This window comes from Phocoena phocoena, chromosome 5 (genome assembly GCF_963924675.1).
Source record: "Phocoena phocoena chromosome 5, mPhoPho1.1, whole genome shotgun sequence".
NCBI lineage: Eukaryota > Metazoa > Chordata > Mammalia > Artiodactyla > Phocoenidae > Phocoena > Phocoena phocoena.
Window position 1 is genome coordinate 112,846,867 of NC_089223.1, and position 15,340 is coordinate 112,862,206.

At 36.4% G+C, this 15,340-nt stretch overlaps 1 protein-coding gene across 3 annotated transcripts in view; it reads right to left on the reverse strand.

Moving 5' to 3' along the window:
- The window catches only part of CAMK2D (calcium/calmodulin dependent protein kinase II delta), a 279,011-nt gene that overhangs the window by 186,751 nt on the left and 76,920 nt on the right, over positions 1 to 15,340 (reverse strand). For all 3 annotated transcript variants that reach the window (XM_065877934.1, XM_065877933.1, XM_065877935.1), the window contains exon 2: positions 3,200 to 3,259. In XM_065877934.1, the coding sequence (XP_065734006.1) occupies positions 3,200 to 3,259 (60 nt within the window). The remainder of the gene's footprint in view (positions 1 to 3,199; positions 3,260 to 15,340) is intronic.

Sequence of the window (15,340 nt, forward strand, 5' to 3'; positions counted from 1 at the left end):
GGTTAAGGACTATGTCTCCTTCATCTCCGTAGTCTTTCAGTATTTTAACTGCAACAGAGTTAGCACTGTTCAACTCAATCAGTGCTTAATGCTAATCATTGGAAATCACAGATCATATATATTTTATTTTGCTCATCTTGTTTCATTTTATGTGTATCCAGACTGGTATAACTTTTTAATTCTAAAATCAAATGTTGATGTAAAAAACTCATGTAATGATTAAGAAATTAGAAGAAAAAATAATGGATAGGAAGAAATTAAATCAGTATCTTTTAATAATATTCTTAAAGTTATTTTCAGAGCTAATCAAAATATAAAATACTGTTTCACCCCTTTGATTTTAAAGTAAGAGTTTTGCTCTTAATACAAAACACTGTTCTTTTTTGTTTTTTACAAGTAATCCAACCCAAATTCATCTGAATATTCAAAACCACTGATACTCAAGGGAATTATAATTGTGAATATCTCTACAGGGGAACTGTTTACATAATGTAAGATTCCAGTTAAATATTTGTAAGTACATTATTCATTTTCTGAACAGAATGAATGAAAGACAAGATTTCCTATACATCAAAATAATGGATTCACAAAAATTACTGCCATCTTCTTTGGAGAGTAATTTTGTAGGCTATAGAAATTTTTCTTCTTATTCTAAGCCTTTGGTTAAAACTCTTACACAATATACCTGTTACTAAAGATTGAAAGTAATCTTTGAACAGTGAACTACTGAACTTCAATAGTGTGAACAAAATCCTACCAAATAATTTTTCTGTCATTTCATAGACAACATATTGTAAATGACCACTGAAATACAAAATGTGAAAAGATATTTTAACAGAAGAATTCAAGTCATATTACTGTATATATCTATTTCCTTTCCTTCAACACAGTCCATTAGCCTTTTAAACTAAATAATCAACAAAATTAACATATCAAACAGTACCCTGACACAGTCATCACTCCATGGAAAGTTCGTCAGAGATGAGGTTGTTTTTGTTAAGCAGATGCACTATAAATCAAATTCAAAGAGCAAACGCTTCTACCTTTGGAGCATTTTTAAAGAAAACAAATGCCTATTTTCAAACTTAAAAATAATGAGAATATAGCACTACCTTTCCTAAAGTGACAATTTTTCTATCAAACTAAACCACAGCAAGCATTATAAAATGCTAGAAATAAGTGTTATAATTGAACTCTAAATTGCACTTCCAAAAGTTATCTCCAAACTCTAAATTGGTATTCCTAAATATACTCTATTAAAATAAGTTATGAGCATTGGTTGTTTAAAATACACATGCCCACCTGAGGGTTCATCTGATCTTAGAATCCATCATCCCATAAATGTCCTGTCCTGATTCTTTTTCTACAATTTAAAGGATAGCTTTTACATTTTGTCTTGTCGGGACTTCCCTGGTGGCGCAGTGGTTAAGAATCCACCTGCCAATGCAGAACCCATGGGTTCGAGCCCTGGTCCAGGAAGACCCCACATGCTGCAGAGCAACTAAGCCTGTGCATCACAACTACTGAGCCTGCGCTCTAGAGCCCGCAAGCCACAACTACTGAAGCCCACACACCTAGAGCCCACGCTCCACAACAAGAGAAGCCACCAAAGTGAGAACCCTGCACACTACAACAAAGAGTAGCCCCCGCTCACCACAACTAGAGAAAGCCCGTGCACAGCAATGAAGACCCAACGCAGCCAAAAATAAATAAAATAAATTTATTAAAAAAAAAATTGAGTTTCATAGAAGGATTCTGATTAAAAACAAAACGAACAAGCAAAAACAAAAACTCCCCTTCATAAGAATAACAAGATCAGTAAACTAAGATTGCATTTTATCTTAAACCTGAGCAAGGAAAGCACTCTTTGAACTATAGTGGGTCATTATTGTATAATTTCTCTTTAGCCAATATTATGGGCTGAATTGTGTCCCTCCAAAATTCATGTTGAAATCCTAATTCCCAGTACCTCAGCGTGGGACTATATTTGGAGCTAGGGTCTTTAAAAGAGTAGTTAAGTTAAAATGAGGTCATTAGGATGGACCCTAATCCAATATGATTAGTGCCCTTACACGAAGAAGAAATTAAAAAAGAGACATCATACAGAAGGAAGACCATGTAAAAACACAAGGAAAAGATGGCCACCTACAAGACAAGGAGAGAGGTCTCAGAAGAAACCAACCCTCCCTACACCTTGACCTCAGACTTCTTGTTTCCAGAATTATGAGAAAATACATTTCTCTATTTAAGCTACCCAGTGTGTGGTACTTTGTTATGGCAGCCCTAGGAAAATAATACAGCCAACCAAGAAATGCCATAGACTTTTATCAGGGTAAAATACTTATAAAAAGGTACATTTACATTTCAGAGGTTGTTTTGTTTTCTCTCTAAACCAGAAGGCTCTTATTAGACAGCTGCTGGTTTGTTAATGCATCTGATTTACTTGTTAGTGTCTATTTAAGTAACCCACAAAATGCAGGATACTAAAAACTTCAAGGAAGGAATAGACACTGAATGGCCCTATACATAAAAATAGAGAAATATAAACCTTCTCAGTGAATGATTTTGCTAATTCTACTGCATGATTACTCCCTCTCTCATACCGTGCATGTCAGAAATACTTTGGCTGACGGTAGAACTGACAGAGGTGGGACGGTAACATTTTTTGAAAATAAAACTATTGTCACAGAATATAGCTTCTTCTTTCCTTTGTTTCTTTCTTGCATTTGTTTTATGTTCATCAATATTTTTCAGTTTTGAACATTATCATGCCATTATATTCATGAGGGATAATATTCTAAAACAATTTTACTAGTTTCTTGAATAGTATCAATGATTATGAGGTAAACATTTTACAGGATAGGTGAAAAGTAACTTAGGTGACTAATATAATGGCCTAAGTTCTGTTCCTCTGTACTTCAGTAGCAGCAGCTGAACAATCCTTAAAGATACATAAAACCACTATTCAACTAGTAATAGCTTATATTATTTTTAAAGTGTTTGTATGAAAGAACTGCTACCTTCTGAAAAACTTTTTAAAAACTTTGAAGAAACAAATGTAACAAGATCAAAAGTTAGGAACCTATTTGTTAATTGCAAATATTCTAGTTTATTAAATTAATATTTTTTAAATTACGGTAAAATTACATGATGCAAAATTTTAGTTAATATTTAAAATATACTGAAAACATTTCCTTACCAATATTGGGGTGCTTCAAAAGACGGCAGATTCTAGCTTCCCTTTCCAGTTTCTGATGATCTATTAAAAAAAAATAGAAAAATAAATCACAGCATTTAGCAAAAGAGATTCAATGACAATAAACAGCATATCAAAATACATAAAGCCTTCACATTTACTTGTCCTTTGGTTTCTTTCTTTTTTTTTTTTTTTAAAGTCATCATTTGAATTTGGAATTAGGTGAACACAATAGTTCAACAATATAATTATTTTTTATTGGCTTGAAGCTTGATAGAATGAGGTATAAAACAAAGCTGAATTTAGACTTTTGCTGGGGAAAACAGTAAAAATGGCACAAAACAATAGTATTCTTTCTTATCCCTACCCTAGGTATATACTGTTACAACAACTTAAATATGCCAATATAGACATACACATTTAAGCAAAGGATACCTATCTGGCAAGTAGAATGCCAATGGAACCAGTGCTAAATAGGGTTAATCCCAGTTTATCCCTAACAACAAAGTGTTCCCTGTCCAGTCATATTTTCTATCAAATACTCTTCCCACAATTTTTAATCCAACTTCCTAGATGTATGATGCTTTTCCATATACCAAGAACTCCCCAAACACCAAACTGCTTGCTCATCTCCACCCTGCTCTGTTTCCCTAACCATTTCCTTGAAGGGGCACAGACTACTGTAAACTTGCATTTAAAAAACCATCTGATACTCTTCTTGGTTTCTTTGTAGTAGTTCATATGCACATAATTATAACCAAAATCACTAGCCAAAACACAAAATAAATGGCAAAGAGAGGCAAGAACACCACAGAAATATATGTTGCCAATAAGAACAGTACTGTAGAGTGTGGTCCTTATTGAAAGCCTTTACATAGAGGAAATGATTTAAACCTTACAATAGCCCTCTAAGATAGGCAATGTTATTATCCCTACTTTACAAGTGCAAAAACTAAGGCAGAGAGGTTAGGATTATAATATTCATAAGTGGCATCTACCAAATCTGCTCTCATTAACTAGTGTTATAAAACAGCCTTAAGAGAATGAGGGGGGCACCTACCTAACCACCCACACAGTTTATGCCAATGGTCCTCAAACTCTGTGGTCTCAGAACCCCTTAACACTCTTAAAAATTATCAAGGACCCCCCCCGAAGCTTTTGCTTATGTGGATTAGATCTATTAATGTTTACTTTACTTTATTAGAAATAAAATCAAGGCAAACTTTAAACATATATTCATAAATTCACTTAAAAACAATAATGAAGCCATTACATTAACATGTGACTGCATTTAACTTTCAAACTTTTATTTGGAAATAACTGATACTTACAGAAAATTTAAAGAATAAGAATAGTACAACATGCACCCCAATATTCATTGCAGCACTATTTACAATAGCCAGGACATGGAAGCAAACTAAATATCCATCAACAGAGGAATGGATAAAGAAGATGTGGCACATGTATGCAATGGAATATTACTCAGCCATAAAAAGGAATGAAACTGGGTCATTTGTAGAGATGTGGATGTACCTAGAGAGTGTCATACAGAGTGTAGAGAGTGTCACACAGAGTGAAGTTAAGTCAGAAAGAGAAAGACAAATATCATCTATTAACGCATATATGTGGAATCTAGAAAAATGGTATAGATGACCTTATTTGCAAAGCAGAAATAGAGACACAGATGTAGAGAACAAATGTATGGATACCAAGGAGGGGGGGAGGAATTGGGAGATTGGGATTGACACATATACATTATTGATACTATGTATAAAATAGGTAACTAATGAGAACATACTGTACAGCACAGGGAACTCTACTGAACACACTGTGGTGACCTAAATGGGAAGGAAATCCATAAAAGAGGGGATATGTATATATATAACTGATTCATTTTGCTGTACAGTAGAAAGCAACACAACATTGTAAAGCGACTATACTCAAATAAAAATTCATTTTAAAAAAAGCATAGTACAAAAAACACCTGTGTACTGTTTATTCAGACATATTAACATTTTACCCATTTTCTACATCATTTACACTCTCCCTCCCTGCATATGTTCATGTATATGTATATATATATTTATCTAATTGACACACGTATATATAAATATAAATATTTATATTTATACCCAAAATAATTTTTAATGAACCAGTTGAAGGCAAGTTATGAACATCAAGGTCCTTTACCCCTAAAATTTCAGTGTGTATTACTAAGAATTGTGATATTCTCTTACAATCATAGTACAGTTATCAATTTCAGCAAATTTAACATTAAGACAATAAGTTACCATCAACACTCCAATTTTCTCAATTTAACCAGGTGATGACCTTTATAGCATTTTTCTCCTTTTAATGCAGGATCCAGTCTAGGGTCAGATACAGCATTTAGCATTTCCCTTTGCCTTTTATGACCTGACATTTTTGAAGAATACCATCATGTCTATTTTTTTTAAGAGAATATTTCTCATTTTGGTGTTGTCAAATGTTTACTCATGATTTGATTGAGGCTATGTGTTTGCAGCTACAACATATGTTCTCAACTATGTGTTCTCAGCTAGAACATTATCCTTCTAGGCTATCACATCTGGAGATACACATTGTCCAACTGCTCCTCAAAAGTGACGATAACTTGGATCACAGGTCAAGGTGCTGTTGAATTTCTTTGCTAAATAATTATCTTTTTAATTTTCCTTTATAACTAACAAGTATGTGGGAAGACATTTTAAGACCATGAAAACATCCTGCTCTTCATAAAAATTTCCCCCTAGATTTAGCATCAGTGATGATTCTTGCCTGAACCCGTCTTTACTATGATGGCAGCAAAATGCTGATTTTCCAGCACAGTAACGTATTTTTCATGAAAAATACTATATTCCCCTCTCCCCTCCAAAAAAAGTGAGAAGAGTGGCACTGTTAAATTTTTCCAGTCTCTTTGATGTCTGGTTTAACAGACATCTGTATTCCCATGTCTGCTTCTATATTCAATATGCTGCAATATGTTGTGTGTATGAAGAGAATCTGACTCACAAGGTTATATAGCTGGACAAAGAAGAAGTGTCGTAATAGCTTTTTCAGATAATTGTGGATGTTATTCTCTAATATTATACCCAAACTCCATGAATGGTAGTTTCTTAAAGGTTAGCTGCAATGTGAAACCTGAAACCTTATCAATAAACTTTATGAATCATATCAATGAAGTTATAAACTAAATCAAATTTATTTTCAACACTGGATATTGTCCAATATAATAAAATTTTACCCTGCTACATTAAAATCCATTGTTCTTTCTTGCACTTTGAGTCTTTTACTCAGGCATAATTTTAAAATATGATGCACTGGTCATCTGGAAAATATTGGTTCAGTATGTTATATAGTTTTTGCTGACACATTTCATTACACACTATCAGAAAAGTAACAACTGTTAATATCACCATTAATCTCATCAGAAAATTCTTTAAATTTGGGAATGAGTGTAGTTCTCACGGGCAGATACAAGTTTTCCAAAATTTTAATTTTTATTTGAAAGCTTGAAATGTGTTATTGGCAATAAATGCTATCCATTGTTTTACTTAAAGTGATAGGCCCACTTTGTTCATTTTGGAGAAAATGTCTGTCGAAAACCTAAATCTGAATAATCATAGCTAGCTGTTCAGTTGTTATTTCAAATAAAAATGGTGTTCCATTAAGAAACAGCTAATTCAGCTCCCAACTCAAACAACTGTGCAGGGGTTTTTCCTTGAGGTAATCTTTGTACTTCAATATGGAATAGAGGTGCTTTATGCATTCTTCCCACTGAGTCATGTAGAATGTTCCAGAGATGTGTGATGGAAGGTCAAGAATAACAGTAATAATTTTAATTGGTTCATCAAGGACAATTTTAAGTGAAATGAAGTGGGTTTTTTTTGGTCTATGAGTGCATGTCGTTGAAAAATAAGAGTTCAATAGTATAGTTTGATGTCACTGCCTTGATTCATGCAAAGGCCTCGGCAATTTTATGCACTATTTCTTTTGTGTAATATGTATACATGTCAACGCATACCAAAAAAAGGGCAGATAATGTCTTAGTTTTATTATGAAAATAGTTTTGACCTTGTAGATCCCCTAAGAGGGTTTTGGGGACTCCTGGGTCTGTGGGCCACACTTTAAGAACCACTGGTATACATTATAAAGAACTATTTCTTAATAATACATATTTTTTTGACAATTTAGGAAAATATTTTAAACATATACAGTGTTATAGATAGCTCAAAAAGAAATAGTGTTTTAAAGAATCAGCATAGCGTTGGATAGGATCTAACGGTATATCCATTATACCTGGATTACCAAATATAAAGACAGATATTCTCTGGCCTTACCATCTAGAAGTACTTCAAATAAATATAAATTCTTCAAACCCCCTATCGTTTTAACAGTCTTCACTCTTTTTTTTTAAGAAGTCAAATATTTTAATGGTATCCATGTTTGTTAAATCATTGAGAGTCAGACCCTTTCCTTCCACAGTCTGCAAAATATTTTGGAATGACCTCAAATTTCACGGAAGGAAAGCCCTTACAGCTTCCTCATGAGGGCGTGAATTCTTTAAGGGTGGGTGCTGTGTCTTACCCCCTCTGGGATCCCCAAAGCTTATTCTTTTTTTTTGAAAACGTTTTTTATTTTTATTTTTTTAAATAGATCTTTATTGGAGTATAATTGCTTCACAATACTGTGTCAGTTTCTGTTGTACAACAAAGTGAATCAGCCATATGCATACATGTATCCCCTCCCTCTTGAGCCTCCCTCCCACCCTCCCTATCCCACCTCTCTAGGTCATCGCAAACCACCAAGGTGATCTCCCTGTGCTATGCCACTGCTTCCCACTAGCTAACAATTTTACATTTGGTAGTGTATATATGTCAATGCTACTCTCACTTCACCCCAGCTTCCAGTTTCCCCTCCCCGTCCTCCAGTCCATTCTCTATGTCTACGCCTTTATTCCTGCCCTGCCAACAGTCTTCATTCTTAAGACAAGCTACTTCTAGAATATTGTTATTTAGAAATATACAGATAAACACAAAATGTTAAACCAGATCTAATACCATCTTAAATACTGTAAAGTAGCCTATGTAAGGCATATGAAAAATACATGCTTAGAGGAATCATAATTTTGTTATGGAGACAGGAAAATGCAAATATATATGCTAAACCATGTGAGCTATACATCATCTAATACATATATAATCATGTGAAAAATAAAGAAAAACAAGGTAGCAAAAGACCTTTGGACAATAAGTGAGTGGTATAGTGTCTTAGCTAAAGAGATAAACATAATTATAGAATTTTATATAGCCTATTCTTATGGACTGACTGTGTCTCTGTAAAACTCATATGCTGAACTAACCCCCAGTACCCCAGAATGAGACTGTATTTGGAGATAGGGTCTTTAAAGGGTGTAATTAAGTTAGAATGAGGTCATTAAGTTAGGCCCTGATGCCATACGACTGGTGTCCTTAAAAGAAACAGAGTTAAAGAGTTTAGGACACTGACATGCCAAGAGGGAAGACCATGTGAAGACACAGGGAGAAGACGGCCATCTACAAGCCAAACAGGGAGGCCTCAGAAGAAACCAACCCTGCCAACACCTGATCTTGGATTTCTAGCCTCCATAATATGAGAAAATAAATTTCTGTCATTCAAGCCACCTCATCTGTGGCACTTTGTTATGGCAGCCTCTAGCTAACTAATAGACCTAAGTATTAGTTTTCTATCGCTGTATTAAAAATTACTACAAACTTAGAAGCTTAAAACAATAAGTATTTTTAACCTTGCGTTTTCTGTGTGTCAGGAACCTGGGCATATTTTAACTGAGCCCTTTGCTTTAGGGTTTCTCACAAGGCTGCAGTGAAGGTGTCAGCCAGGGTTGGGGTCTCATCGAAAGTCTTAACTGGGCAGGATCTGCTTCTGAGCCCACATAGTTGGAGGCAGTATTTAGTTCCTCAAGAGTTGTTGAGCTGAGGGTCTTAGTACCTGGCTGGCCGCTGGCTGCCCTCACTTCCTTGCCACATGCCAACATGGAAACTTGCTTCAATCAAAGCCAACAAGGGAAAGAGAGGGTCTGCTAGCAAAAGGCAAGGCCCTATCTCATCTAGCCCAACCCCAGGAAGTGACGGATATCACACTTGCCATATGTGCTTGGTTAGAAGCGAGTCACTAAGCTGGCCCACTTTTAAGGGGAAGTAATTCCAGAAGGGCTGGGATAGCAGGAAGCAAGGACCATCTGGGCCACCTTAGAGGGTGTGTGCCCCATCTGACTACGAGGACTGGGGTTCTCATGAGCTTCTCTCTGATACCCAGCTTCACTTAGTCTTTCTTCCATACAATCGTACCACTTAGTGATCTCCTATGAAACATAAGGCATTCTGCACTCATCCATCAGGGCATGTTGTGACATCTCAAACATGATGACAGAACTAAAGTTTTCATTAAATGGAAATGCATATTGCTCCGTGTGCTTCACATTCAACATCAAGTTCACGACTTTGGAGGGAGTAGGTAGGTGAGGAGGAGTGATGAAGTGCCTATTATTACCAAAGCGCACTTCTGTATTTATCCTGCTAAAGAGAAAGATTAGTTTTACATTTAAAATTTCCTCTACTTTTAATTCAGTGGGCAAAAAAAAATCATACACCCTACCTCATCATTCCCAGCACTTACAACTACAATGGTAAGAGGCAAAGACAGATTACAAAAGGCAAGAAAGACATCCATAATACTGTGTATCACCATTTGAAGATTTTCTTTTATTATCCACACCCCCTACAGCTAGTGTAGAACCAGCTTCATTTATAATTTAATATTTATTAAAGTACTCAACCTATAATAGTTTGGCTTTATTCTTCCTTTGAAGCTCAAGTTCACAATGTTATATGAATAAAACTATAACTCGTCAAGCTGCAATCTTGTCAGGCCTGATAAGGTACATGCTGTTAGCAATATATGGTTGAAGACTTACCGTATCAAAATGCCTTAAGGAAAATATACTATTGTTCAGTTTTGACAAAGAATCAGTGGGGAATAGTATTACCCAGTACAGAGAGCTCCAGATTTTAAAAAAGTTTCTGAGAATTTTGAGAAAATGTTATTTCTTTCCAGCTTTAAGGTACTTTTTGATACTTAATAAGGTATTTTATTTCAAGTGAGGTAAAAAAATGTGAATTTGGACCTAATAAAAGAAATCCTTCACTCCTGTTCCAAGTCAAATTTTAATCTTTATGCAAAATAACTCTGATCACAAGTGACATTAAAGTGCTAGCCTTGAATCACCTTCGAAAAGCAATGAGTATCATTAAAGCTACGTAAAGCAACAACTTATTTATCTGGCAGCCTCAAGGAATGAGCTTTTATCAGTAAGTAAATTTGAAAAGTAACTACCCCCCCCAAATGATAAAGCTTTAAAATGTTAACCTCTTGAGTGTGTGTGTGTGTTGGGGGGGGCGATCTAACAGTCATTGCTTTCTTACATAAATGACATATAATTTAATGTTTTTGACATGATAGGGTCATCATTATTAGCTTCCATTATTACTCTGCAGTATTTCAGTGAAGCCCTCAGATGCTGCTGAGGTGTGAAAGCCCACAGGTCGCTGCCTGTGTCTCAATCTGCCCCTGTTCCCACGTGTGGAATGACCTTGCCAGCACAGGCAATGCCGATGGATGGTTTGGGCAGGGGAGGGGTTTGGCCTTCCGTCATAATTGGTCACTTACCACCTACCTCTCCCTCCACAACAACAACACACACACACACACACACACACACGCACACGCACATTCACACAAACGTGTAAACATACAGCCTAAGGAAGACATGGGTTTGCTACACTCAGGAGGGTTTAACTCTTCTAGCTCCCCCTTCCTACAAACATCCCCACCCCTAAAATCATCTTATATAGAAATTATGGAGGAGTCACCTCTGAGGCCCATAAAAATGGAAAGTTTAAAATCCAATTCCATCATTACTTTTTGTTCTGCTGGCCTTTGGGCTTCCCAGCTTAAGCTGCTGCCTTCCCTGCTCCTATCTTCTTGGCTCTTCCCTGGCCCAATGCTCCAGTTTGAGGTCAATGCCTCAGATCTACCTATTTGAATCCTGCTTCTCTCTCTTCTGCACTACAACCAGCCCAACTTGATTCTCAACCTTTTTCCACATTTGTTCGGTTTCTAGGCAACCACAGTCTCAAGTAAGAGACTCTCCTGTTCCCCCTCTAAAACCAAACCTGGCTGGTTATCCATTCTCAGAAGAGGGAAGATTCAACAACACCGATATAAGCCGCTGCACGTTTTGTATTGCTGCAACTGTTTATTATACCTTTTCTATTTCTTCACACTTTTTTGCTGCCATCTCTTATTGCTTTGAGTTTCTCCAACAAGGATATAAAAATATAAAACCACCACAAATAACCTGGCAGTGAGTACCTGAAGAGATCTTCTCTGAATAAAAGGTACAATCTTTAGTATATGGATTCTGGAGCACTATAATATGGATACTTAGATAGAAGTCGTATTCCTGGAGGTCTTGGGATTACATTCTGAATACATTTTTCTTGTTAGAGAAATCACTTCTAGCTAAATGAGGCCTTCCTCTGGTAGGAATATAAATTCTGTCCACTTAAGTAGGTCATATTTAAAACCACATTGTAAGTTAAAAGGAACTATTTAAAGGTTCACTTCATTATAAAACCTGAGCGTGATGTATATGGATTTAAAGCTGTCATATTCATTTAACAAAAGGTTTTTTAAATTCATAATTAAATATTATACTTTCATGTTACCCACTTATTTTGAACTATGTTTAATCCATACCATAAAATTGATTTTTTAAACTATGTATTTGACCTAGATTCTTTCTGACGTCAGGTATTGGTCACTTCCCATCACTTCTGCTGCCCACTAATATCCTGGAGGGAGAGGAAGATCTCAGGTTTCAGAGCAGAGCAGACAAGAATTGCTATCTGGTTGCCAAAGTTCCCTGGCCTCTCAAAATATTCTTCTATCAAATGGGCATAAAATATCTAGCATCAAGCACTGTATTTGGAACAAAGTAGGAAATCAATAAATCACAGTATCATCATTATTATTATTAAAAATATGTCCAACTTTAAAAGAACTAGATTCCTAAAAGATACATTAAAAAGTATATTAATTCCATCAAATGTTATTCATTTTACATGAACGCATATACTATGAAAATAGATTTTCCATAAAATCATTTGATTATGCTATTCAGGCCAACTGAAATAGTGGAAGAATCACTGATATCAGTGGTCAGAAAGAGACAAAATCAATACAGTAAAATATGGACAAAAACTTATAGTTATTCAGTTTTATGGTATACTCTAAATAGCTCAAAAATAAACAAGAATACAGGAAACATTTTTTATTTGCCTAAGTGTAAAACTTTTAAACACATCAAGTTAACCAGTTACATACAAACTAATGATACTCTTTCATTAATCCATTTCACACAACCAAAATAAATGCTGTTCTGATAAATAATTTATCATATTATATCGTTTCAGAGGGAGCTGGTAGATAATATATTTAGACTATTTCCTAGATCTGTAAAGGAATAGTGAAATCTGATGGCACCATTCTTACACTGTCCTACAGGAGAAATATTTTCCCTCTTCCACCACAATAATGGTATTCGTTCAAAGACATGACATTGTATCTATGAAAATAATGCTTTAAACAAAATTATTCAAATGTAAGACAAAATCCCTATCTTATAAGGCTCCTGTTTAGCAGCAATTTAAACAAGAATACGATATGTTATAGATCTTTTAAAACTGCAAATAGTAAGCAGTAATTTATATTAAATACTTTCATATAAAAGTTTGTTTAATATCTGATTATATAGAATATCTACACAGCTACCAAAAATGTAGTGAGGAGATGGGAACACTCCATTCAGACCTAACAGAAGTCTTAGGACAGTCTCTTAGTAAGCCTCTCACTAGTTCTAGGTGATGGGCTGAGGAACTTGAATTGAACTGTTAACCTTTGGGAGGGGAAGCAGGAACTTAACTGTGTAGACGAGACACAGGGCACAAAGCACTGAATATGAGACTGTTGCTAGAGTGTAGATTTCCTCTGGATGATAAAGGGGAGTGGGCAGGAAGCCCTGCTGATGCCCCTTGTAGCACTCGATGACCTTAGCCACATCTCCCCCTAGGTTCACAGCCTCTGATGGCATTGCTGTCTCCCTCTCGAGGGGTACCTCTGCCCGCCTGTGTATCTACCACTCTGCTGACGTGGAGATATCACATACTGCACGTTCTAGGGCACGGAACTAGTATTGCGAGGGTCACCAGGAGAAGCAAACCAGAAGTCTAGGAACAAAAGGGTGGTATCCAGAACAGGCAGACAGCCAGGAAAAGTCCCCACAGCAGGCCACAGTCAAGACTGGTCCACTGGAGGAGAGCAAAACTTACCAAGATGACATTTAGGACACAAGGTGTCAGACAGAGTTCGCACACAACAGGTGACTGTCTGTCAATAGCACCATTTTAAACTACTATGTCTTAAGTGATTGTTAATATATCAATAAAAAACAAATCCCTACAGAAACAAGTTAGGAGGGTATCAGGCGATGCATATTAAGAATTAAAGATATTTCCATGTATCTATACATCAATAATTTAATTGTACATCAATAATTTAATCCATACAAATTTTTAAAGAATTTTCTAAGTATACTCCTGTAAAGAGTATAATTTTAATTGTACATCAAAAATTTAATCCAGGACTTCCCTGGTGGTGCAGTGGTTAAGAATCCACCTGCCAAAGCAGAGGACACGGGTTCGATCCCTGGTCCGGGAAGATCCCACATGCCACAGAGCATCTAAGCCCGTGTGCCACAACTACTGAGCCTGCGCTCTAGAGCCTGCGAGCCACAACTACCGAGCCCACGTACCACAACTGCTGAAGCCCGTGTGCCTTGAGCCTGTGCTCCGCAGCAAGAGAAGCCACAGCAATCAGAAGCCCGTGCACCACAATGAAGAACAGCCCCCGCTTGTTGCAACTAGAGAAAGCCCATGCACAGCAACGAAGATCCAATGCAGCCATAAATAAATTTTTAAAAGTCTTAAAATAATAATAATTTAATCCATACACATTTTTAAAAATATTCTAATTATACTCCTGTAAAGAGGCAATGAGATGAATTTTGTATAATATGTTATTCTGCCCTGAGTCTCCACAATTTGGTCTATAGCATAGCACTCTCCCAGGTGTAATCTTGCTTGTTTTGGAAGGATTTGCCGCACAATTCCAATTTCCTGTTTGGGCACAATAGAGCTACATCACTTGAGACATGTTGCATTAAATCTTTCAAACTTACTACCTAGAGACTAAAAGGACCCAGAAGAGAAACAAAGCATATACAATCCACGCTTTACCATTTCTTTCCAGTGGCCTAGAGGGTTTACAGGCAGATGTGCAGTAACACAAGAGAGCATTGACTTCAGGGATTTGCTATTCTTTTTAGCCCTTCTTATTGTGGTAAACATATTTTGCTATTCTGAAACATGTTTTTCTAATAGTTAAGGACACAATTTATTCAAAACATGAAAAGCATAAAATATTTATACAGTTTTCCAGAGGACTTCTTCCTTATGTAGTTTAACATTAAAAATAGAAATAAAAGAATAACTTTGGATAATAATTTAGAAGAATGTAGGAGAGAAACGTAAGGAACATGGATTTTTTTTTTTTTTTGCGGTACACGGGCCTGTCACTGTTGTGGCCTCTCCCGTCGCGGAGCACAGGCTCCGGACGCACAGGCTCAGCGGCCATGGCTCACGGGCCCAGCCGCTCCGCGGCATGTGGGATCCTCCCGGACCGGGGCACGAACCCGTGTCCCCTGCATCGGCAGGCGGACTCTCAACCACTGCGCCACCAGGGAAGCCCAGAAACATGGATTTTTATGGTTCCTTTAAGCAACTGCAACATTCGTTTATCCATTTTTCTGTGAATGAGTTTTACCCAGAGATAACTGCAAAGCTAACAAAGCTTAAACCTCAGGGCCTTTCAGAGGCACAGGCCGCTGAAAGGATCTTAGCTACATGATCACGTTTTCATAAAACTTGCAGAACAAGATATTTTAACACC